We start from the raw sequence: 23,966 nt of genomic DNA on the forward strand, positions 1-23,966 counted from the left end.
CTAGGAGCGGAGGCGGCCGGCCCGCCCAGCCCGCGCGCCGGCCTCACCGTCTTGGTTTGCTTTTGTAGAAGCTGGAAGAGAAGCTCCAGGCACAGTCTGACTATGAAGAAATTAAGACAGAACTGAGGTACCAGGCAGTGGGCCCCCCAAGCCCCCCAGTGCTCTGTCCTGCTGGGGCCACCTGGCTCCCTCCCCACGGCCCACTCTGTGCTGTTCTCGCTCCATAACCATCCTGGAGTGGTGCCCTCAGGCCTCCTGGGTGTGGGTGTGGTCCCCAGGGTGGGCCCTGGTGACGCTCACTGTACCATCACCCGGGGACGCGAACCGGGGCGGGGTCTGCGAATGACTGATGCGCCTCCTTCCCCGCACCTGGAGTCACCTCTGGGTTACTGATGACACAGCGCCCCCGTGTCACCCGTCCTGAGGGGCAGCCGAGTTACTCAGCACATGGCGAGTTCAAGTTGTGCTTTGGGGACTTCCTGGCTTGTTTTTTTGCCGGAATGTTTTCCACCTGTGGTGGGCTGGAACCACGCAGGGTGGGAGCTGCTCAGGACGGGGCCGGTGGAGCGGGCGTCCTCCGCAGGGGATGGAGTGGGCGGCCACCTGTGCGGGCCTCTCCAGCCCAGGGCCCGGCCGACCTCAGCCCGCCACCTCCTCCACAGCATCCTGAAAGCCATGAAGCTGGCCTCCAGCACCTGCAGTCTCCCCCAGGTAAGGGCCCCCGCGGCGGGGGGCTGCCCAGAGCCCCCCGCCAGCCCCGCCCCTCACCCTATGGCCTGTCTCCCCAGGGCCTGGCCAAGCCTGACGACTCGCTGCTCATAGCAAAGGAGGCCTTCTTCCCTGCGCAGAAATTCCTCCTGGAAAAGCCCAGTCTCTTGGCCAGCCCTGGTAGGGGAGGACGGGTGCCCTCGGGCTGGGGGATGGGGACTACCCAGGGTCCCTGGTAGGGGAGGACGGGTGCCCTCGGGCTGGGGGACGGGGACTACCCAGGGTCCCTGGTAGGGAAGGACGGGTGCCCTCGGGCCGGGGCCAGGGACTACCCAGGGTCCCTGGTAGGGGAGGACGGGTGCCCTCGGGCTGGGGGACGGGGACTACCCAGGGTCCCTGGTAGGGGAGGACGGGTGCCCTCGGGCTGCAGGCGGGGACTACCCAGGGTCCCTGGTAGGGAAGGACGGGTGCCCTCGGGCCGGGGCCGGGGACTACCCAGGGTCCCTGGTAGGGGAGGACGGGTACCCTCGGGCCAGGGGGCAGGGACTACCCAGGGTCCCTGGTAGGGGAGGATGGGTACCCTCGGGCCAGGGGGCAGGGACTACCCAGGGTCCCTGGTAGGAGAGGACGGGTGCCCTCGGGCTGGGGGCAGGGACTACCCAGGGTCCCTGGTAGGGGAGGATAGGTGCCCTCGGGCTGCAGGCAGGGACGACCCAGGTCCCTGGTAGGGAAGGACGGGTGCCCTCGGGCCGGGGCCGGGGACTACCCAGGGTCCCTGGTAGGGGAGGACGGGTACCCTCGGGCCAGGGGGCAGGGACTACCCAGGGTCCCTGGTAGGGGAGGACGGGTGCCCTCGGGCCGGGGGACGGGGACTACCCAGGGTCCCTGGTAGGGGAGGACGGGTGCCCTCGGGCCGGGGGGCAGGGACTACCCAGGGTCCCTGGTAGGGGAGGACGGGTGCCCTCGGGCCGGGGGGCAGGGACTACCCAGGGTCCCTGGTAGGGGAGGACGGGTGCCCTCGGGCCGGGGCCAGGGACTACCCAGGGTCCCTGGTAGGGGAGGACGGGTGCCCTCGGGCCGGGGGGCAGGGACTACCCAGGGTCCCTGGTAGGGGAGGACGGGTGCCCTCGGGCTGCAGGCGGGGACTACCCAGGGTCCCTTGTAGGGAAGGACGGGTGCCCTCGGGCCGGGGGGCAGGGACTACCCAGGGTCCCTGGTAGGGGAGGATGGGTACCCTCGGGCCAGGGGGCAGGGACTACCCAGGGTCCCTGGTAGGGGAGGACGGGTGCCCTTGGACCGGGGGGCAGGGACTACCCAGGGTCCCTGGTAGGGGAGGACGGGTGCCCTCGGGCCGGGGCCGGGGACTACCCAGGGTCCCTGGTAGGGGAGGACGGGTACCCTCGGGCTGCAGGCAGGGACTACCCAGGTCCCTGGTAGGGGAGGACGGGTGCCCTCGGGCCAGGGGGCAGGGACTACCCAGGGTCCCTGGTAGGGGAGGATGGGTACCCTCGGGCCAGGGGGCAGGGACTACCCAGGGTCCCTGGTAGGGGAGGACGGGTGCCCTCGGGCCGGGGGACGGGGACTACCCAGGGTCCCTGGTAGGGGAGGACGGGTGCCCTCGGGCTGGGGGTGGGGACTACCCAGGGTCCCTGGTAGGGGAGGACGGGTGCCCTCGGGCCGGGGGACGGGGACTACCCAGGGTCCCTGGTAGGGGAGGACGGGTGCCCTCGGGCTGCAGGCAGGGACTACCCAGGGTCCCTGGTAGGGAAGGATGGGTACCCTCGGGCCGGGGGGCAGGGACTACCCAGGGTCCCTGGTAGGGAAGGACGGGTGCCCTCGGGCTGCAGGCAGGGACTACCCAGGGTCCCTGGTAGGGAAGGACGGGTGCCCTCGGGCCGGGGCCGGGGACTACCCAGGGTCCCTGGTAGGGGAGGACGGGTGCCCTCGGGTCGGGGCCGGGGACTACCCAGGGTCCCTGGTAGGGGAGGACGGGTGCCCTCGGGTCGGGGCCGGGGACTACCCAGGGTCCCTGGTAGGAGAGGACGGGTGCCCTCGGGCTGGGGGCAGGGACTACCCAGGGTCCCTGGTAGGGGAGGATAGGTGCCCTCGGGCTGCAGGCAGGGACGACCCAGGTCCCTGGTAGGGGAGGACGGGTGCCCTCGGGCTGGGGCAGGGACTACCCAGGGTCCCTGGTAGGGGAGGACGGGTGCCCTCGGGCCGGGGCCGGGGACTACCCAGGGTCCCTGGTAGGGGAGGACGGGTGTCCTCGGGCTGGGGGACAGGGACTACCCAGGGTCCCTGGTAGGGGAGGACGGGTGCCCTCGGGCTGGGGGCGGGGACTACCCAGGGTCCCTGGTAGGGGAGGACGGGTGCCCTCGGGCCGGGGCTGGGGACTACCCAGGGTCCCTGGTAGGGAAGGACGGGTGCCCTCGGGCTGGGGGCGGGGACTACCCAGGGTCCCTGGTAGGGGAGGACGGGTGCCCTCGGGCTGGGGGCGGGGACTACCCAGGGTCCCTGGTAGGGGAGGATAGGTGCCCTCGGGCTGCAGGCAGGGACTACCCAGGGTCCCTGGTAGGGGAGGATAGGTGCCCTCGGGCTGCAGGCAGGGACTACCCAGGGTCCCTGGTAGGGGAGGACGGGTGCCCTCGGGCCGGGGCCGGGGACTACCCAGGGTCCCTGGTAGGGGAGGACGGGTGCCCTCGGGTCGGGGCCGGGGACTACCCAGGGTCCCTGGTAGGGGAGGACGGGTGCCCTCGGGCCAGGGGGCAGGGACTACCCAGGGTCCCTGGTAGGGAAGGACGGGTGCCCTCGGGCTGGGGGCGGGGACTACCCAGGGTCCCTGGTAGGGGAGGACGGGTGCCCTCGGGCTGGGGGTGGGGACTACCCAGGGTCCCTGGTACGGGAGGACAGGTGCCCTTCAGCCGGGAGCAGGGACTACCCAGGGTCCCTGGCCTGCTCCAGGTGCCTTCCACACAGGTAGAGCAAGGGGGTGCCCACTGACTGGGCACCTGCTGTGTGCCTTGGCCACGGCGTGTCTGCCCACATCCAGGCCTCAAGCTCACAGCTCACCCGGGCCCTCCCAAGGCCCCCAGAATGCTCCACTCCCCCCGGGCCCCTTGAGCAGGCAGCAGGGGCCCTTACTGAAGAGGCCGGGGGCCACCCGCCCCGCCCCCATAGCTGGCCTGAGCCCTGGCACGGTCCCGCCTGGTGGCTGCGTGACCCTGTAGCCTGTGACCTCTGTCCCCGTCTGTGAGCTGGCAGGGGTCAGGTGCTGAGTAATGCTCCTGATGTGAGGAGGGGGCTTCCCGAAATGCTGTTTGGCCGGGACCTGGCAGCTCAGGGGTTGGAAAGTTGAGGGGGTGCTCGTGGCTGTGGGTGTCTGCAGCACCCCCCCACCCGCCCCCGTTGTCTGCCTCTTGGTTTTTCTGTCCATCCGTCACCTCTTGGTCTGTCTGTCTGTCCATCGCCGGCGCTCCAGAGGAGGAGCCTTCGGAGGACGACTCCATCAAGGACCCGCTGGGCACAGAGCCGGCCTTCGCCTCCCCCCAGCAGCTCCCGCCTCCACCGGGCCCTGAAGACCCCCTGTCCCCTGGCCCTGGGCAGCCCCTGCTAGGCCCCGGCCTGGGGCCCGACGGCCCTCGGACTTTCTCCACATCCCCCTTCCCTGGCTTGGCCTCGGGGGAGAGACTGGCCGGGGACCCGCTGCTGTCCAAGCACATGATGCCCCCGGCCGCCTTCAAGGGGGAGGCAGGCGGCCTGCTGGTGTTCCCGCCAGCCTTCTACGGCGCCAAGCCCCCCACGGCCCCCGCCACCCCAGCCCCTGAGCCGCCTGGGGGCCCGGAGCCGGCGGACGGGGGCGGCTCGGCGGGGGCGGAGGAGGAGCAGCTGGACACGGCCGAGATCGCCTTCCAGGTGAAGGAGCAGCTGCTGAAGCACAACATCGGGCAGCGCGTGTTCGGCCACTACGTGCTGGGGCTGTCGCAGGGCTCGGTCAGCGAGATCCTGGCCCGGCCCAAGCCCTGGCGCAAGCTCACGGTGAAGGGCAAGGAGCCCTTCCTCAAGATGAAGCAGTTCCTGAGTGACGAGCAGAACGTGCTGGCCCTGAGGACCATCCAGGTGCGGCAGCGAGGTGAGCGCAGCCGAGGGTGCCCAGCGGGGGCTCGGACCCGGCTCCAAGCCCAGCTCCGCCACCTCCCAGCCGCGTGTCCCGGGCTGCCCTGCCTCTGTAGACGAAGGAAATGCACCTTAGCCCCTCCTACCCGGGGCCTGCCCATCCAGCCCTTCTGGGGCAGCTCAGGCCCACAGTAGGAAGAGACTGGTTCCAGATACTCCTGCCCCGCCAGATACTCCCTGAGCAACTCCCAGCCTCGGTTCACCCATCTGTGAGACGGCCTGGTGACGGCCAACCTTGCCACACCGGGTCCTTATGGTAATCACGGAGAGCGGCCTGTGCCTCGGTTTCTCCCTCTGTCGGTGGAGTCCTGAGGACTCAGCGGGTATGGAGCTCAGGTGCAGCGGCCGTGGTGCCGGCCAGCACCGTCTTCACTGCGGCTTCACTACTGCGCTGTTTCAAGCCAGAACCGCCGTGCCCACAGTGTGTCTGTGTCGCACGGGCTAAGCAGCGGTTCTGCCACACTCACAGCCCCGCCCCTGGGCCCCGATCTGCAGCCCCTCGGGGACGGAAGGGAGCCGGCCTCGCCCGCGCCACACGCCTCCTTGCCTCCCCAGGCAGCATCACCCCTCGCATCCGCACGCCTGAGACGGGCTCGGACGACGCCATCAAGAGCATCTTGGAGCAGGCCAAGAAGGAGATCGAGTCACAGAAGGGGGGTGAGTTCGTGCACGCTGGAGGGCTCACACGTGGGACAGGACCCTCGAGACCAGATGCCAAGCCCCGCGCGAGGCCTCGGACCCTGAGGCTGTCAGGCTGCGCCAGGCCTCTCCGCCTTTTGCGGGCACTGTCTGTAGTCACGCCGGCTGCCGATTGCCTGTGCCTCAGACACCGTCCTCGCCCCGGCACCCTTGCCCTGGCTGCCCCCTGCTCTTGCCTTACCACCTCCTCCAGGAAGCCTCCTACCCCCGTCCTGCGAGGCTAGATGCTGCCCTGACTCCTGTGTGCTCAGGGCCAGATGCTGTTCGTCAGTTGTGTGACCGCGGGGCAGAGTGTGGCTTCTTGGTGCCTGCATCCTCCTGGTTTCTGTATTACTTCTCCTTTCACCAGTCGTGTGACAGTCAGATGAGCTGGGACCCGCAAGCACTCCACAGCAAGCCTGGTGCCCGGCAGGTGCACCGGAGGGCCAGCCACCAGCACAGGTGATGGTGCATAGTTGTTGCTCCGTCTCTGGTGTTCTAGGTCTGCAGTGTCACCGATGACTGCCGGTGTGTGCCTCTCACACGCCTGGGGCTTCTTGCAGAAGGGTCCAGAGTTGGCCCAGCGTAGGCCTTGGCTGCCCAGGAACCTGGCTGCCGGCTTCAGCTCGGCCCCTCCACTCTGCAGTGTCTGCTGCCCCCTGGTGGCTGCTGCTTGCTGCTGGGAGTCAAGACATCTGCCCGGCTCCTGGGAGGGGTGAGGGGGGAAGGGGGATTTGCCCAGCTAGGAGCCTACACTGCCCACTCATGTAGCCCTGGGGCCCTCACACTATACAGTTTTTTTATTTGTATGTATTTTTTAAAGAGTTATTTATTTACTTGAAAGAGTTACACAGAGAGAGGAGAGGCAGAGAGAGAGAGAGAGAGCTCCTCCATCAGATGGCTTACCCCTCAATTGGCTGCAATGACCGGAGCTGAGCTGATCCAAAGCCAGGAGCCAGGAGCGTCTTCTGGGTCTCCCACATGAGCACAGGGGCCCAAGGTTCTTTTTTTTAAGATTTATTTATTTATTTGAAAGTCAGAGTTACACGGAGAGGGAGAGGTCCTCCATCCGATGGCTCACCCCCCAGTTGGCCTCAGTGGCTGATTTGTATGTCTTTTTTAAAGATGTATTTATTCGTTTATTTACAAGAGTAACAGAGAGGGCCGGCGCCACGGCTCACTAGGCTAATCCTCCGCCTTGCGGCACTGGCACACCGGGTTCTAGTCCCGGTCGGGGTGCTGGATTCTGTCCCAGTTGCCCCTCTTCCAGGTCAGCTCTCTGCTGTGGCCAGGGAGTGCAGTGGAGGATGGCCCAAGTCCTTGGGCCCTGCACCCCATGGGAGACCAGGAGAAGCACCTGGCTCCTGCCATCGGATCAGCGCGGTGTGCCAGCCGCAGCGCGCCGGCCACGGCAGCCATTGGAGGGTGAACCAACGGCAAAGGAAGACCTTTCTCTCTGTCTCTCTCTCTCACTGTCTACTCTGCCTGTCAAAAAAAAAAAAAAAAAAAGAGTAACAGAGAAAGTGATTCCATCCACTGATTCACTCTCAAATGCCTGCAACAGCCAGGGCTAAGCCAGAGCACAGCCAGGTACTCCACTGGGGTCTCCCGTGTGGGTGCAGGGACCCGCGTACTTGGACCATCATCGCTGCCTCTCAGGCACATGGCAGGAGGCTGGATTGGAAGCCTGGGGTAGCTGGGACTCAGATCAGCACTGTGAAGTGAGATGTGGCATCCCAGGAGGCGGCTTCACCCACCGGGCCACAACATCTGCCCCCGTAGAGGACAGGCGAGAGGCGCTATCGGGGGTGGGGGGGTCCCGTGAGGGTCCATGAGATGGAGGCCTCATGGAGAGAGCCCAGAGGGGGGCTGTGGGGAGCACACAGGGCAGCAGCTTCTCCCTTCCACGTCAGCTGTCACTCCTTAGGACACAGAGTGCTCGCGCCTGCCCCCTGCGTGGCCGGCCCGTGCCACAGAATGAGCCTTGGCGAGCCTGTGGCCCGACCTAAGGTTTAGAAACTTCCAGAACGCAGAGCCCGCTGGCGCGTTCCTCACCTGCCACCCGCCTCCTGTCTGATTTGTCTCCCGCATCTTGGTTCTCTCATTTCCCCCGAGTTGGCCGTGTGGGAGACGGACCACACGCTGTTTATGTCGCGTGTTTGGAGCCGCATAGAGAGCTTGCAGCGCTCGTCTCACCTCCGGGGACGCGCTGCTCCCACTCGCCAACCTGGAGTTAAGATCGCACCTCGGGGCCAATGCTGTGACGCAGCGGGCTAAGCGGCCACCTGCGTCCCAAGTGGGCGCCAGGTCAGGTCCCCACTGCCCCACTTCCGATCCAGCTCCCTGCTACCACGCCTGGGAAAGCAGCGGAGGACGGCCAGTTGCATCCTGTGGAGACCTGGGTGCAGCCCCAGCTCCTGGCTTCAGCCTGGCCCAGCTCTGGCATCTGCGGCCATTTGGGGAGTGAACCAGTAGATGGGAGGTCTCTCTCTCTCTCTCTCTCTCTCTCTCTCCCCTCCCCCTCTATAACTCTGCCTTTCAAATAAATAAATCCTTTTTAAAAAGAAAGAACGAACCTCACATCCGCGCGGGTTGGGATGCCTGGGTCTGATGACTTCCTGTGTGACACCCTGGGAGACAGCAGGTGACACACACTCCACACGGGAGGCCCAGGTGGAGTCCCCAGCGCCCTGCTTCGGCCCCGCCAGGTCCCAGCCCAGCCGTCGCAGGCTTTGGGGACTGAACAGGAGGCTGGGAGCCCACATGCTCTCCCACGCTCTCCTTCCCAAGTTAAAAAGAAAAAAACGACCACGCAGGTGTTGGCGCAGGTGGCATCCTGTTTGGCTGCCATGTTGCATTCCGTTGTGTGAGCACACACCCTCGCCGGGCGCATGTGGGCTCACGCCGCCGTTCGGCTGGCTTCCTCTGTCCTTGTCCTTGGCCATCGGCGTGGCTGGGTGATGGCACCTGGAATAGACGCGTCTCTTCTGTACGTTAATGACCGCCGCGGAACACCCTTCCCCGGAGCTGGTTTTCAGCCCCAGGGTGGAGCACTGGCCTGGCTGCTCAGCCGCTGTGGTTGCCCACCTGTGGGCCTCTGGCCACCCTGTCCTCCTCCGCACAGGTGAGCCCAAGAACCCGGCAGCCCCGCCCAGCGTCCCCAACGGCACGGCCGCCACCAGCACCTCGGAAGACGCCATCAAGAGCATCCTGGAGCAGGCGCGCCGCGAGATGCAGGCCCAGCAGCAGGCCCTGCTGGAGATGGAGGCGGCCCCCCGGGCCCGCCCCGGGCCTCCCTCGCCCCCAGAGCGGCCCTCGCTGGGCGCCGTGAGCCAGAACGGGGCCCCCGCCTATGTGAAGCAGGAGGACAGCGGCGGCGGGGGCCCCAGCGGCAGCGCGGGGCCAGCGCTCCCGGTGCTGTCCCCGGCCGCCTTCGTGCAGAGTATCATCCGCAAGGTCAAGTCCGAGATCGGCGACGCCGGCTACTTTGACCAGCACTGGGCCTCGGACCGCGGCCTGCTCAGCCGCCCCTACGCCTCCGTCTCGCCCTCGCTCTCCTCGTCCTCCTCCAGCTACTCCAGCCAGCCCAACGGGCGGGCCTGGCCCCGTGGCGACGAGGGGACCGCGTCCCCTGAGGACGAGGCTGCGGCGGGCGAGGACGAGCCCCCCAGGGTGGGCGAGCTCAAGGCTGAGGGGGCCGTGGCCGAGGCGGGCGGCGGGCGGCTGGCCTACTACCCGGCCTACGTGCCGCGCACCCTCAAGCCCACAGTGCCGCCCTTGACCCCTGAGCAGTACGAGCTGTACATGTACCGCGAGGTGGACACGCTGGAGCTGACGCGCCAGGTCAAGGAGAAGCTGGCCAAGAACGGCATCTGCCAGCGGATCTTCGGGGAGAAGGTGAAGGCCGTGGATAGGGCAGGGGTGGGGGTGCCGGGACCGTGGCCCCCAGGCCCCAGGCCCCGCCCGTTGGGCAGTTCCGTGCCTGCTGAAAGAGGGAGGGGCTTCCTCCCGGGTCAGTTGAGAGCGCCCCCCCCCCCAGGGCCCTCCACGCCTTCCTGGTTCAGCCACTAAAGGGCTGAGCCCAGCCTGGGGTCTCCCGCTGCCAGCACTTGTGGTATCAACTCTGCCTTAGCAGAGGAGCAGGCAGAGAACCAGGCAAGCTCAGAGGAGGGGTAGTAACTAGTGGGAGGTGCGGGAAGGCTTCCTGGAGGAGGGGGCACTCAGGGTCCTTCCCGTGTCAGGATATCGGGAAGGGTGCACAGCGGGGTGCGTGGGATTTGACGGGCCCTGTGGGGTGCTGACAGCTGGCCTGCCCCACCCACCTGCAGGTGCTGGGCCTGTCGCAGGGCAGCGTGAGTGACATGCTGTCGCGGCCCAAGCCGTGGAGCAAGCTGACGCAGAAGGGGCGCGAGCCCTTCATCCGCATGCAGCTGTGGCTCTCGGACCAGCTGGGCCAGGCCGTGGGCCAGCAGCCCGGCGCCTCCCAGGGTGAGTACCGCCAGAGAGGGGGGCCGCACCCCGGAACTGCAGAGAGCCCTCGGTCTCCCTGGCTGTGCAGGGGCCCGTGCGGCCAGCTGCCCGGGCTCTCCCCAGCCGTCTGGCTCCCCGCTACCCTCCTCTACCCGCCAGGGGGCTTCTGAATCCCTGGCTGCAGGCTGGGGCCGTGGTTTGAAAGCCCCAGGCAGCACCGGACCTCCAGCCGGAGGAGGAAGCACCTTCCCGGGGAGCCCCACCCTCTGCCTCCAGCATGCACCCCAGAATCCTTCCTCACCAGGGCCACGGGCAGCCGTTAGCCAGCCATTCGCGATGGCCCAGGCCGGGTAGGGCCTGCAGCTCGGAGGGTAATGGCACGTGAGCGCCCCCAGGCCCACACAGCCTCCCTGCCCTCCTGCCGAGCCCTGAGAGCAGCAAAGAAGGAAAGGCCGCGCTGCCCAGTGCCGGTGCCTGAGCTGCCTCAGTTTCCCCGTCTGAAAAGTGGGGATAAGTGCCACAAAGCCACTTCCCAGGTTCACAGAACTCTCCAGGAATGCGGCTCAGAAACCAAGTCAGGTGGCTTTCAGAGGCGGCGGCCAGGCCACGAGACACGCCTGTGCACACGCGTTCACTCACAGCGCCATGTGCTGCCCTGGGAGAGCGGCTGCAGGCCCGGGGGGCGGGGGAGACCATTGGCCAGATCTGCTCCTCTTCCCTTCCGAAGAGGAAGGGACGTTTGGAGGACGAACCTTTGCGCCTGTGAGGGTGACGGGCCTGGGAGGGAAAGAACTTGGACTTGCCGTCCCGTGTCTTTCTGTGTGTCTGAGATACTTCACGAACGCCGCGTTCTGCAGCGTGAGGTCGCGGTGAGGGCCCTTGTAGTGACAGCGGCCACTCCGTGGTCGCGGCGCCTGCTTGTCGGCCTCACCCGGGTCCACCAGGGGGAGCCCCTGTACAGAGGAGGAGACCCAGGGCCAGGGGAGGTGGCTGCGCTGAGCCTGCAGGCTCTCCCGGCTGCTCTGTCCCCAGCCCAGAGCCCTCCAGTGAGCAGGTGCCCGTCCCGATGGGTTGGGTCGGGCTCCCATGAACTTCGCTGTTGTGGTAAAGCTCACAGAACTTTTGCTATTTTCAGCGTCGTTAAAGTGCACATCCAACATCGTGGCCGCCCCGCCAGAGACCCCAGGCCCACTAAGCAGGCATTGCCCATGCTCCCCGCCCCGCCACCCCTGTGGGTCTGCCTGCCCTGGGCACCTTGCACCCACGCGCTCACACAGCGGCTGGCCTCTCGTGCCTGGCTTCCGGCTTGGCGTCGCACGTCCAGGGCTCACCTGGTCTGTGCCGAGTTTCAGGACTGCGTTCCGCCCCGGATAGGCGCATCTTGGTTGTCTCGAGTAACGCCGTAAACCCTGTGTGCCTTGCTCTTGGGCCGCTGTTTTCAGTCGTGTGGGGCACAGGTCTGTCCTGGGGACAGGGCCACTCTCTGCCCCCACATCCTCACAGGCACAGCCCCTCTCACTTCTGCTCCGGCCTTCCCAGGCATGTGACGTGGTCTCTCCCCGAAGTTTTTGTTCGCTTGAGTGTCTCACTGGTTTTGGTTTCTTGCAAAACTCCCCTGTTTTGGAAGGATTTGGGTGCAGGCAGGACAGAGCGAAGCCAAGAAGAGCAGGTGTCGTGTTCCAGGTGGGAGGGCTGTGGGCGATGATGATGATGGTGCACTTCATCCGCCCTGTCCCGCGGCAGGGAGCCCGTGCCCAGGTGCGCGGTGTCAGGACCTCCAGGAGAGCGTAGGGCTGATGGCACCCTGTCCACAGCCCGGGGGCCTGGCAGCAGGAGGGTGGACCCCCGCCTCAGGGCCCCCATAGTCTGGCTGCGGAGTGGGTGCAGAGACCTGGCCAGTCCCTGTGCACTGGCCACTGGGCCTCTCTCATTCAGGGAGTTGGGGTGAGGCAGCTGCCAGGGAGGGGTGTACTGAGCACCCCGCCCGTGCCAGCTGCCTGCCTCACGAGCCACGCCCACTCCGGAAGCGTCAGAGCTGGCAAGCCCCTCTCCAGCTCCCCCCGCCACCCTCTCTCTGCCCCCCCCCCGCCCCATCTGTCACCACCAACCTTCTGCCCAGGGCAGGGGGCTTCCCAGGACATAGGACTTCCTGTCCTAGAACCAGCCTGGCAAATGGGGTCCAGTTGGTACCTGCTGTCCCCAGCCTGGGCCGAGGGGCCCTGTCACTGCCCCGTCCCAGGCCACCTGGCTGTTCACACCTGGCCTCCTGGGGCCTCCTGCTGCACATGACGTCAGAACCTCCCAGAAGTGCTTCTGGTCCTCGGAGTCGCAGCAGTTAGAGGGGCCTGGAGCTGGGGGCTTGAGGAGGCCCTGGGGTGGGCGTGGGGGTGGGGTGGGATGCTACTGGGTTGTTCCCTGCTCACCCTCTGGGTTTATCCCCTCATCCTCATCCCATCGCTCCCAGGCTGAACCCGGCCCTGAGGGAGTCAGGGAGAGGGGTGCAGGTGGTTCCTGGGCCCTGGAAGTCCCCCGCAGTGGGCTCCCTACACTGCCAGCCCTGGACAGCCCCTCTCCGCCAGCTCGGCACGCCCTGGCCACATAGCTCCAGTGTCTCCTGGAAGGCCAGGGTCAGCTTGGTTGGGGGCAGGGGGCAGAGTTCCGGGACCCCAGGTGTGGGCTGCCGCACCCCCACACGGTGCTGCATGTAGGAACTTGGGGCTCTTCCGCGTCCCTTTCAGGGGTCTCAAGGGTCCTGGCCAGAACGCACACTGTCAGCAGTTATCTGCTGGCATCTCCACCGCCTGAGGCCCGGGGATCCTTGGGGCCGACAGGCTGTCCTCACTTTCGAGGGCTCACGGTCATGGGCAAGAGGATCGTGCCGGCGCGGTCAGCCCTGCACTTGGGACCCAGCTCGGCCGCTGGCTTCGTGTGGCCCTGACGCCTGGCTGACCTGCCCGAGCCTCCGCTCCCCCTGAGATGAGGCAGCGCGGGCCTCGCCTCCGAGACTGCGAGGCGTGCGGGAGGTCGTGGGGTCAGGCCCGCAGCACGGCGCTGGGCACGGGTGTGGCGGTACTCGGTGATCTGTCCCTGTTGTCGTCCATAAGGGAGCGGTCTGGCCCCGCACGTGTGAGGGGTGACAGTGTGTGGCCAAGCTGGGTGAGGCCCGTTGGGCTGGGTCTTGACAGACACGTGGGAGTGTGGGTTAGGTGGAAGGCCTGCAAAGTGGCCAGACCTCTGTGGCGTGGAGCGGGAGAGACCTGGGCAGGTGGGCGGGGCCGAGAGAGCGGAGCTGTGATCACCAGGCCAGGAGGCAGCCGTTTCTGTGCGGGGCGCGGGCAGCCGTGGCAGTTCTAGAGCCTGCGCGTGCTCTGATCGGAGCACTCCACTGACCTCCCGCAGGGAAGGAGGCTCCTTGGGGGAAGGTGGGGCAGCCTCGCTGGTGCTCCCTCCCCTCCCCGGCCTCCTGTGCCGATTCCAGCAGACGTCCAGCAGGTGGAAGCTGAGTGCCCCGCGGAAGAGGCGCAGTTGACAGGTTGCTGGTGTTCTGGAGCCCCCACCGTGTTCCCGCCCCGTTAGGTCGCAGCCCCTGCCCTGGATGGCTGGCACGAGGCTCAGGTCACCCGGGAGAGCCCAGTGCTTGACTCCCACACCTCGGGAGGTGCAGGGGCTGAGCACGTGACCCCCACTAGTGCCCTCAGTGCCCCCAGAGGCCATGAACCACCCAGTGCTTCCCTCGCAGGGACCCTCGCGGAGGCTCGGCCAGCTCATCCCGCTTAACTGCCCTCCCTGCTGGCTCTGCTAATGCATGCTGGGAACGTGGTTTAAAAAAAAAAAAAACACCTCGCCTTTCCACGTGGCCGTGTGCGTGGGCTGTCTTTCCGTGGTATGTTGGCTGCCACGTGACACACTGCACACTGTTATCTCCTGCGTTTGGGCTTGTGCAGTTATTGGCCCTTTTTTTTTTTTAAGATTTTTTTTTTTTTTTTTTGACAGGCAGAGTTAGTGAGAGAGAGAGACAGAGAGAAAGGTCTTCCTTCCATTGGTTCACCCTTCAAATGGCTGCTATGGCTGGCGCTGCGCCAATCCGAAGCCAGGAGCCAGCTGCCTCCTCCTGGTCTCCCATGGGGTGCAGGGCCCAAGCACTTGGGCCATCCTCCACTGCACTCCCGGGCCACAGCAGAGAACTGGACTGGAAGAGGAGCAACCGGGACAGAACTGGCACCCCAACCGGGACTAGAACCCAGGGTGCCGGCACCGCAGGTGGAAGATTAGCCTAGTGAGCCGCGGCGCCGGCCTAAAGATATTTTTTATTTATTTTTTTGAAAGGCAGAGACAGAGAGGTCTTCTGTCCTGTGGTTCGCTCCCCAGATGGCCACACCAGCCAGGCTGGGCTAGGCCGAAGCCAGGAGCTTCACCTGAGTCTCTCGGGGGGACCCGAGCACAGGGGCCTCTCCTGCTGCCCCCAGCCATGCTAGCTGGCAGTTGGGTCAGAAGCAGAGGAGCAGGGACTCCGGCCGGTGCCCTGTGCCGGGACACTGGCGCCACCGAAGGCTGCTCAACCTGCTGCGCGTGGTGCTGGCCTTGGTGGGCTTTTTTTTCTTTCTATGATTGCTTAACTTTGCATTTTGCTGGCATTTCTGATTTACAGAACAAACGAACCATGGAACAGCGAACTCCCTATGAGTCACCAGTTACTTACTTTGCCACATCTGTGCACCATGACGTTATGTCCCCTCAGCCCTAAATGCTCCCGCGGGGATCTCCCAGGGACACAAGGCTTTGAGAGGGGAGCTGTCGGCACAGCGGCCAAACAGCCACTTAGGACACCCACATCCCGTGTCACAGGGCCTGCTCCAGTTCTCAGCTCCACTTCCGACTCCAGCTTCCTGCTGGCGCACCCTGGAGACAGCGGTGTGACTCAGTACTTGGTTTCCTGCCACCCACGCGGGAGACCCAGGTTTAACTCCAGGCTCCCAGCTTCAGCCTGGCTGTCGCAGGCATTCGGGGGTGAAACCGCAGCTGAAGGAACAGTCTGTGTCGCTTCTGCCTGTCTGTCTCTCCCCGCCACTCGCTTTCAAATGTAATGAAAATAAATGATGACGCCTGCCGGTGACGCTGCACTCCTGTGTAACCTCCATCTTTATTCACGTTTCTTCAGTTGTCCTGGTAATACTGTGTGTGTGTGTGTGTGTGTGTAAGAGAGAGAGAGAGATTTATGCACGAAGTGCCTTGCGGTGGAGACACACGGAGACTTGGTGAACATCCTTTTCACCATCGACCTTCCATGCAAAGGCTCAGTGTCCAGGCTGGTCCGTTCCTGAGATGTTGGCTGCTGTGGTGGCCGCAGAATGGGTGGTCAGCAGCACGTGGCTCTGCCAGGCCAGCCGCCCTGACTGTGAGCGTCCACACCAGCTTGCAGTGACCTCTGTCTCTGTGCCCACAGCCAGCCCCACGGAGCCACGGTCCTCCCCGTCGCCACCTCCTAGTCCTGCTGAGCCTGAGAAGAGCTCCCAGGAGCCCTTGAGCCTGTCGCTGGAGAGCAGCAAGGAGAACCAGCAGCCGGAGGGCCGCGCCGGCTCCTCCACCGGCGGGAAGATGTACTCGGGCAGCCAGGCCACAGGCGGCATCCAGGAGATGGTGGCCATGTCCCCCGAGCTGGACACCTACTCCATCACCAAGAGAGTCAAGGAGGTCCTCACAGACAACAACCTAGGTACGGGGTGGCAGAACCGGGGACAGCCTCCTGCCCTGGCGGCTTCTGCCTGCCTCAGCAGGGCGCCCTCAGACCCCAGCCGGAAGGTGCTGTCAGCCCTCCATGGGACTGACTGACCTGCCTCCCCAAGTGGGCGGAAGAGAGCGGACGCGGGTCTGAACTACCTGCACCCCTCGCCCACAGTGCCCACAGCTTCCTGGCAGGAGGCCCAGGGATGCGACAGCCAGTGCCGCCCAGGGCACGGCAGAGCTCTCTTCTAGGACCCCCCGCTGCTTGGGTCGCAGACTCCTCTGAGTCTTAGATGCAGGTTAGGGCCCCTCCCAGAAGGGTCCATGCAGACTCCAAAGTTTTCCCTGGAACGTCTGTCATCAAAATAAGACATACTCATTGTTTTATTTTTTCCTAAATATCTTTTATCTTTTATTTTTTATTTATTTAATGAACGCGTTTTTTTCAAAGATACAACTTCAGGGATACACTAGTTCTTTCCCCCATACCCACCCTCCCCCCGCCCTGACTCCCATCCCACCTCCCTCTCCCTCTCCCTCTCCCATCTCCTTCTTCATTGTGTTCTTCATTGTGGTTCATTTTTAGTTTGACCTTATATAGAGGACCAACTCCATGCTAAGCTTAGACTTCAACAGTTTTCACCCATGCACACACACAACATATAGAGTACAGTTTGGGAACAAAATTTGCAGTTGATTCTCATAGTACAACTCATTAGGGATGGAGGTCCTACATGGGGAGTAAGTGCACAGTGACTCCTGTTGTTGATTTAACAATTAACACTCCTATTTATGACGTCAGTGATCACCCAAGGCTCTTGCCATGGGCTGCCACGGCTATGGAAGCCCTCTGTGACCATGGACTCCATTGGTATTTGGACACGGCCATGAGCAAAGTGGAAGTTCTCTCTCCCTTCCGAGAAGAGTGTCTCCTTCTTTGATGGCCCCTTCTTTCCACTGAGGTCTCACAGAGGTCCCCCGTGCAGGATATTTTTTTGCCACAGAGTCTTGGCTTCCCATGCCTGAGATGCTCTCACAGGCCTTTCAGCCTGACCAGGAAGCCTCCAGGGTCGATTCAAGGTCAAGGATACTCATTGTTTTAAAATACCAAACAGTATAAGGGGAAAAATTAGTTAAAAAAATAAGGAAATAGCACCCAGTCTCTGAGTCACGCTCCTTCTGTTTCTCCGACACTTTCTGAACACACACGAGGATATGCGTACACCTCGTCTCGTCTCTTTTCTGTGTAATGAAATTGTACCCCCCTTGTCTTGTGCTTGCATTTGAAACCCGAGTGCTGTTTTGCAGCTGCTGGTCCCCTGCCCAGTTGGAGGATTTCAGGGCTCACGTGTCTTTTACACTGTTGCAAGTGTTTCAGGCCATGGATGCAGCTGTTTTGTCGCCCAGCTGATGGGCATTTTTTTGTTTCCAGTTTCCCACTGCCTTTAAAAACACATGTGCGCCTCTGTGCACTGGGGCAGGTGTCACCGCGGGGCGAGTGCCCAGCAGCAGGATGCCAGGTCAGAGGATGTGCACACTGAGAATCCAGACGGAGTCTGCAAGCTGTCCTCTACGAGATGCTGCAAAGTTGCAGGCATGAAGTTTGCAGGCAATTTCAGGGATCCCCTGGGATGAAGAACCCACTTGTGTTAGTCACTGTCTCGTTACTCCCCACAGCGTCTCTTACGTGGAAAGGTCCATGTCGGCTCCGTGGCGAGTGTGGGTTCCCCCACGTCTCTGGCCCCCGGCCAGAGGCAGTGGCGAGTGCCCCGAGCCCACCCCGGGTCTCCGGCTTGTTCGTTGTCTCTCCTGGGAGTGGGCTTCTCTGCCCAGCCTGGGGTGACAGGTTGCCCTCCCTTGTCCCCAGGGCAGCGACTGTTTGGGGAGAGCATCCTAGGCCTGACACAGGGCTCCGTGTCTGACCTGCCCAGCCTGGGGTGACAGGTCGCCCTCCTCCCTTGTCCCCAGGGCAGCGGCTGTTTGGGGAGAGCATCCTAGGCCTGACACAGGGCTCCGTGTCTGACCTGCTGTCGCGGCCCAAACCCTGGCACAAGCTGAGCCTGAAGGGGCGGGAGCCCTTTGTGCGTATGCAGCTGTGGCTCAGTGACCCCCACAACGTGGAGAAGCTGAGGGACATGAAGAAGCTGGAGAAGAAAGGTAGGACTGGGCAGAGGGTGGGCCCAGCTCTGGGCGTCCTCAGTGTCCCCTTGGAATGAAACCTAGGTGTGACTCAGCCACAGGGCCTCGGCCGTGCCGTCTCTGCCAGGCACGGCACTGTGTGCACAACAGTCCCGCCAGAGCCGCTTGGAACGTCTGCCTTGCCCGCCTCGGGAATGCAGTCCCTGCCTCTCGCTTCCCTCCTGCGACCCCGCAGCCCCCGCGGCACCTCCACAAGCACTGCCTCGCTGCAGGCCCCGGCTCCTGCCACGTCCCTCACCTCTGCCGGGTGCACACTGAGCCAGCTCACAGGCTGCCTGGTGGCCATGGGCAGGAGGTTGCTCGTTCTCAGCCACATCCCCCTCGGGTCCCTGGTAGAGAACACAGCCCAGAGCGCCTCTGAGTGAGGGAAGCACGGGGCCAGGCCGGGAGCTCAGAGGAAAGCTGGACAGGGGTCCCCCGGTGTCAGGGCAGCTCCTGTGCACCGAGGCGAAGCCACACTGCGAGGGGCGCCTGGGGCAGGGCCAAGGCTGGGCCCCGGCTGGCGGCATTGTCTGAGGATCCAGTGAGGCCCTGATCCCCTCCCTCCTCCATGCTGCGGTGACCCGTGTCCCTCATTCTGACCACGGAGGGTGCTTCTGAGGTTGTGGCTTCGAGCCCTTTGGTCCATGCCCTTTGGTGTCCCGCGCACAGCAGTGGCTGCTTTGCCATCACCACGCCCTCCGTGTGCTCCGTGTGCTCCCCCCGCCCCCCCGGGAGTGGGTGGCCCAGGGCGGGAGCCGGCCCTGCTCTCAGCAGCCGCCTCCTTCCCTCCCACCCAGCCTACCTGAAGCGCCGCTACGGCCTGGTCAGCACGGGCTCGGACAGCGAGTCGCCCGCCGCGCGCTCCGAGTGCCCCAGCCCCTGCCTGCAGCCCCAGGACGTGAGCCTGCTGCAGATGAAGAAGCCGCGCGTGGTGCTGGCGCCCGAGGAGAAGGAGGCGCTGCGCAGGGCCTACCAGCTGGAGCCCTACCCCTCGCAGCAGACCATCGAGCTGCTCTCCTTCCAGCTCAACCTCAAGACCAACACCGTCATCAACTGGTTCCACAACTACAGGTGGGCCGGGCGGCGGCCCTGCGCCTACCCCAGCCCGGGCAGACGCGGCCAGAGCAGGCTAAGGGCTGTGGGGGCGCCTGCTGGGTTCCCCGGCGGGTCAGGGGGAGGTTCTCCTCCAGTGGCTGCCTCCCCACGGCCCAGCCCTCATCCGGGCAGCCACTGGCCTGCAGTGTGGTGCCAGGGCGGCTCTGCGCTGGCTGAGGGACCCCTGAGGAGACAGCCTCATGGGCAGGGAGCCCCCACCAGATTCCCCGGGCAGGGAGGAGGAGGAGGAGGAGCACTTTGCCAAGAGCTCTGGCCGTGTGGCCGCGGGTGGGGCCCTGGGGCTGTGGGATGTCCGGGGAGGGCCCCCATAGCTGCCCCAGTGCCGGAGTGTGGTCAGTTGGAGCGGACTGCGGGAAACACTGCCTGAGGCCTGGCCCAGACCCAGGCCTGCCACACGGCAGGCGGGTGGGCGGCAGCCCCTGCCTCGCCCTTCCCCTCCATCGCATTTGCAATGAACGCCCACTGAGCCAGGGGCCAGAGATACAGGGTTCACGGCCAACGTCCCCGCCCCTAAGCAGCCTGCAGTCCCGCCCCAGAGCCCGGCAGTGCTGTCAGACAGGAAGGAGCTTAGAGAGAGGGGGATTCGTCCTTTGCTTCCAGAGGGGCGACCTCGTGGAAGAGGTGGTGTTGGGCTTGGTTTTGAAGGTCGAGTAGGAGTCTGCACCAAGGAACAGAGAGAATGCTGCTCTCGAGAGAAGTAACTCGGAGCCTACCAATTACAGAAGAATGTGGGATTTGGCCAAATGTTTGTTGAGCACCAGACACCATGGAAAATGCAGCAAAGCCACCACCCCAGTGTCTGTGGGCTCTGCCCCTGTTCCTGTTGGTGCAGGCCGTGGGGATAGGGGGCAGCAGCATGTCCACAGAGAAAACGCCAGGAGCCCCTCTTAGCTTTGGGAGTCCCCCCGGGCAGTGGGTGGGGTCATCGAGTCCAGGGTCAGAGGGTTCCAGCCCAGGCTCATGGCCGTCTCTGCCCCAGGTCCCGGATGCGCCGGGAGATGTTGGTGGAGGGGACCCAAGACGAGCCAGACCTCGACCCAAGCGGGGGTCCCGGCATCCTCCCGCCAGGCCACTCCCACCCAGACCCCACCCCACAGAGCCCCGACTCCGAGGCCGAGGACCAGAAGCCGACCGTGAAGGAGCTGGAGCTTCCAGAGGGCTCCGAGGAGAGCGTCACAGCCCTGGGCAGCCAGGACAAGGCGCACGTGGTGATCAAGCAGGAACAAGTGGAGGAGGATGCGGAGAGAGGGACGGGCCACCCACCCCTGAACGCAGGGGAGCCGGACCACGACCAGCGTGCCCCCCGAGAGGAGCCTTCCGGTTCCCCGGGGAATGACGGACTCCCAGGAGTGGCCTCAGGGCCCCTCCTTCCAGGTGCCACCATTCCAGACTGCCCCTCACAACACCCGCCACAGGAGGCCGAGGCTGGAGAGCGGCCGCACTCAGACCCTCTGAGCTTTAAGTCAGCCTCAGAGTCCTCACGCTGCAGCCTGGAGGTGTCGCTGAACTCGCCCTCAGCTGCCTCCTCACCAGGCCTTATGATGTCTGTGTCGCCTGTCCCCTCCTCCTCAGCCCCCATCTCCCCATCCCCACCTGGCGCCCCCCCTGCCAAAGTGCCGAGTGCCAGCCCCACTGCCGACACAACTGGAGCCTTGCACCCCAGTGCCAAGGTGAACCCCAATCTGCAGCGGCGGCACGAGAAGATGGCCAACCTGAACAGCATCATCTACCGGCTGGAGAGGGCCGCCAATCGGGAGGAGGCCCTGGAGTGGGAGTTCTGAAGGCAGGGCAGGGGGCGGGACACCCTGGGGACCAGCTTCCTTCTCTCCCTCCCACCCCCGCTCAGGGCAGGGTGGGGAGGGACGGACTCAGCCATCCAAGTGTGGACAGTGATGTTAGGCCGTTTACGTTTTTTGTTGTATCCCGGTTCCATGAAGTTGGCAGTGAGCCAGCGGGGCAAATGCCATTGCCGTCTCTTCTCAGCACCATCGGCCCAGGAGGCACCGGGGGTCTCGCCCCTCTTCTCCTCCTCACCCCTCCGAGGAGGCAGAAGCAAAATGGCACCACGTTTTCACCTGAAAACTCCAAACTCTTTTAGAAAAATAAATAAATATTTATAGACCTCTTTTAGATATTTTAATAAAGGATCCTTTGGAATTTATTCCCAGCCGATGCTGTTTTGATATTACAGAGAGTTATAAAATCAGGATGCTGTCACAACTGTTGCGAAGTCTACACTGAAGTTGTGTCGCTTTTGCCACAAGATGAGATTAAAAGAAGACAATTGCTCAAAGCCATCACAAGACACTAAGAGACTGACCAGCGTCTTGCCAGCCTTGGCACTGCGAGTCCCCCCCACACCTGTCTGTGAGACACAGCGCAGTGCTGCTGCCCTGCCAGAACCCGTGCTGAGAAAGCAAAGTCCGAAAGACTCTAAACGAACGCCGCCGTGCCATCGGGGATGTGTCCCTGCAGCCCTGGTGACACAGAGCGTCCCGTGCTGACGCAGACACTGTAGACGCCCGTCCGAGACACGGCGCGGCACGAGAACTGCTTACACTCCCGGGGGAGAGCCCACGGGCCACGGACGTCTGAAGACGAGAAGTGTTTCCAGATCTTTCAGAAAGCCGGGCACGGGGCCAGGCGCTCGGAGGGTGGCGCCAGAGCCACAGTGACACCGTGCCGCAGCCTGGGAAGCGTCCCCGCGGTCTGACGTGGGCACTCCCGAGCGAGACCGTGGCCGCCCCTCGCCTGCTCCGTGCTTTCGGAAAGTGACGGTGTTGGTCACTGCACGAGCACTGAGACCTAGCAACCAGCACCGAAACGTCGACCCTTCGAAGTCGAGAGCCCGCGTGCCCCTCCCCCGCCTCCCCTCCCCCGCCTCCCCTCCTCAGCGGCCCCTGGGCCGGGCCAGATAGCAGCAGCACCCTCCGTCCCGGGCTCTGAGCCACCCCTGCCTTCTACTGCATGACCTGCCGGGCAGCCGGGACCGGACCCCCTCCCAGCAGAGGAGCCCCTCCCCAGCGGCCCGGTCTCCGGTTCGGATGGAGCGGCCGCCCCATTGGCTGCTGAGTCTCTCACTCTCTTGCTTTTGTTTGTTTTCCTTTCTCAAACTCTGTGGGAAGACTGACTTGGGCGACTCCCAAGAATAACCATGGAGAGGTGACCGCGGCCGGTGCCAGTGCAGTGCCGGGGGGCTGGGGGGAGCCGACGGAGGCGAGGTGGCCAGAGGGGGACAGGTGAGGACCGTTGCAGAAATCCCAGCTCTCACGCACCCAGCCCAGGCCGCAGTCTCCAGCCGGCAAGAACCCTGCGGGAGAACCTCCTCCCTTCACCCAGGCTATGCATTGAAGAGTTTTCCACTGTCTACATTTTTATCCAGATGAAGGTATTTTTATATTTTGACAATAGAAAACAGTGGCCAATTCTCGGAGTAGTCAAATCTGGAACAAGTGAGACACCGCCGCCCTGTTAACAATCAGGACACGCGTGGGGGACCAGCACTTGTTATTCCCAACACCAACACGACGTCGCGATCCAGGCCGCCACGCTGACTCGGGTTCCGCGAGCCCTGCGTCTGGCCTCAGTGGGACGGGATTTGCCGCAGCACTCGGCCCGGGCTCCGGAACACGCAGATCCTGTTGTGCCTGAAGCTCACGGACCCCCGAACAGCCTGGTCAGGTTCTCGTCCCGAAACGGTCAGAGAGCAAAAACCCACACCAAACCATTTCTATGAGAGATTGATGAACTTTGTTTAAAATTAAAAAAAAAAAGGAACGCGTTCTGTCAACGAGTCGCTAAATACAGAATTGTATACTAGCCCGGTGTCTCGTGTCTCTGTCCCGAGGCCGGGGATCGGGTGTTCCAGAATGTGTTCGTTTCTTATTGGAGAGCGCGCGAGCTCCCATGCGCTGGCTCACTGCGGCCATGCCGGGACCGGGGCCGGAGCCAGGGGCCCGTGACTGCGGCCATACCGGGACCGGGGCCGGAGCCAGGGGCCCGTGGCAGGACCCAACTCCTGGAGCCATCCCCTGCTGCCTCCGAGGTCTTCCAGAGCTGGGACTCAAACCCTTACAGCCCACTGTGGGGCGAGAGCGTCCGACCTGTGGCTCTCAATGGCCACTCCCACAAAACGCACTGGGTTTTGAGTTGTTTGCCAGTTCTAAGACACAGGGCATGTCCCAGAAAAACCACGCTGACCGCTTCTCTTGACAGCCGTAGGCGCGGCCACACTGGGCCGGGTTCTGACGTGGCTGCAGCGGGTGGAGGGGTGGCCGTCCTTAGCCGGGGCACAGTCCATGACCCACCCGGGCCCCGTGGCTCCACATCAGTGGCCCCAGGCCACTGAGCCCAGCCAGGGTACAAGTTGTGCCAGCCCCACAGAATGTGAGAGTGGCTGGGGCCTTCGGCCTGCTGGTGGGAAAATGCCGGCGGGGGGGGGGGGGGCTTCCTAGCGTCCAGCACAGCGTGGACCTTTCCCAACTAGGGCCTCAGTTTTCTCGTCTGTGAAACGGGGGCGTCCTAGCAGCCAGCTCGGATGATCGTCCCGAGGAGCGCTCCGTGCGTGACCTGTGAGCGTGCGCCCGGACGCCCGGAGCAGGAGCTCGTGAGCGTGAGTGGAGGGCAGGGCTGTGTCCGTGCGGGAGGTGCAGTGCGGGAGGGCCTGGGGGCCCGGAGCGTGACTACCCCGCGTCTCCCGCCTCGCTCAGGAGAAGGAATTGCTCCCAGCCCGGTGGGGCGGCCCCTGGGCCTCCTGGGCACGCGCTTGGGGAGACGTGTGGGGTCGGCACCAGGTGAGGCACAGCCCCCACCCTCCCGCAGCTCCTGAGGGTTGGGGGCTTCCCATCCCAGCCCCGCCTCGTGGAGCCAGTGCCTAACCCGCGGTTCCCCCCCCACAGTGGCCGTGTGACAACCCCTTG

General features: G+C 64.3%; 1 protein-coding gene across 7 annotated transcripts in view; it reads left to right on the forward strand.

The window, feature by feature from the left end:
- The window catches only part of CUX2 (cut like homeobox 2), a 250,152-nt gene extending 227,286 nt beyond the window's left edge, over positions 1 to 22,866 (forward strand). For 6 of the 7 annotated variants that reach the window (XM_070066196.2, XM_070066198.2, XM_070066199.2 and 3 more), the window contains exons 12-22: positions 69 to 127; positions 663 to 711; positions 789 to 888; positions 4,187 to 4,837; positions 5,437 to 5,538; positions 8,684 to 9,456; positions 9,888 to 10,047; positions 15,473 to 15,742; positions 17,719 to 17,907; positions 18,729 to 19,002; positions 20,027 to 22,866. In XM_070066196.2, coding sequence (XP_069922297.2) covers positions 69 to 127; positions 663 to 711; positions 789 to 888; positions 4,187 to 4,837; positions 5,437 to 5,538; positions 8,684 to 9,456; positions 9,888 to 10,047; positions 15,473 to 15,742; positions 17,719 to 17,907; positions 18,729 to 19,002; positions 20,027 to 20,828 — 3,429 coding nt within the window. In that variant the 3' untranslated portion in view covers positions 20,829 to 22,866. Of the gene's footprint in view, positions 1 to 68; positions 128 to 662; positions 712 to 788; positions 889 to 4,186; positions 4,838 to 5,436; positions 5,539 to 8,683; positions 9,457 to 9,887; positions 10,048 to 14,677; positions 15,440 to 15,472; positions 15,743 to 17,718; positions 17,908 to 18,728; positions 19,003 to 20,026 lie in introns of those variants that run through there. The other variant, XM_089323128.1, reaches the window with a different exon arrangement.
- Positions 22,867 to 23,966: the final 1,100 nt, after the last annotated feature.

Source organism: Oryctolagus cuniculus, chromosome 21, assembly GCF_051225735.1.
Source record: "Oryctolagus cuniculus isolate XC-2025 breed Fujian yellow rabbit chromosome 21, ASM5122573v1, whole genome shotgun sequence".
Lineage (NCBI taxonomy): Eukaryota > Metazoa > Chordata > Mammalia > Lagomorpha > Leporidae > Oryctolagus > Oryctolagus cuniculus.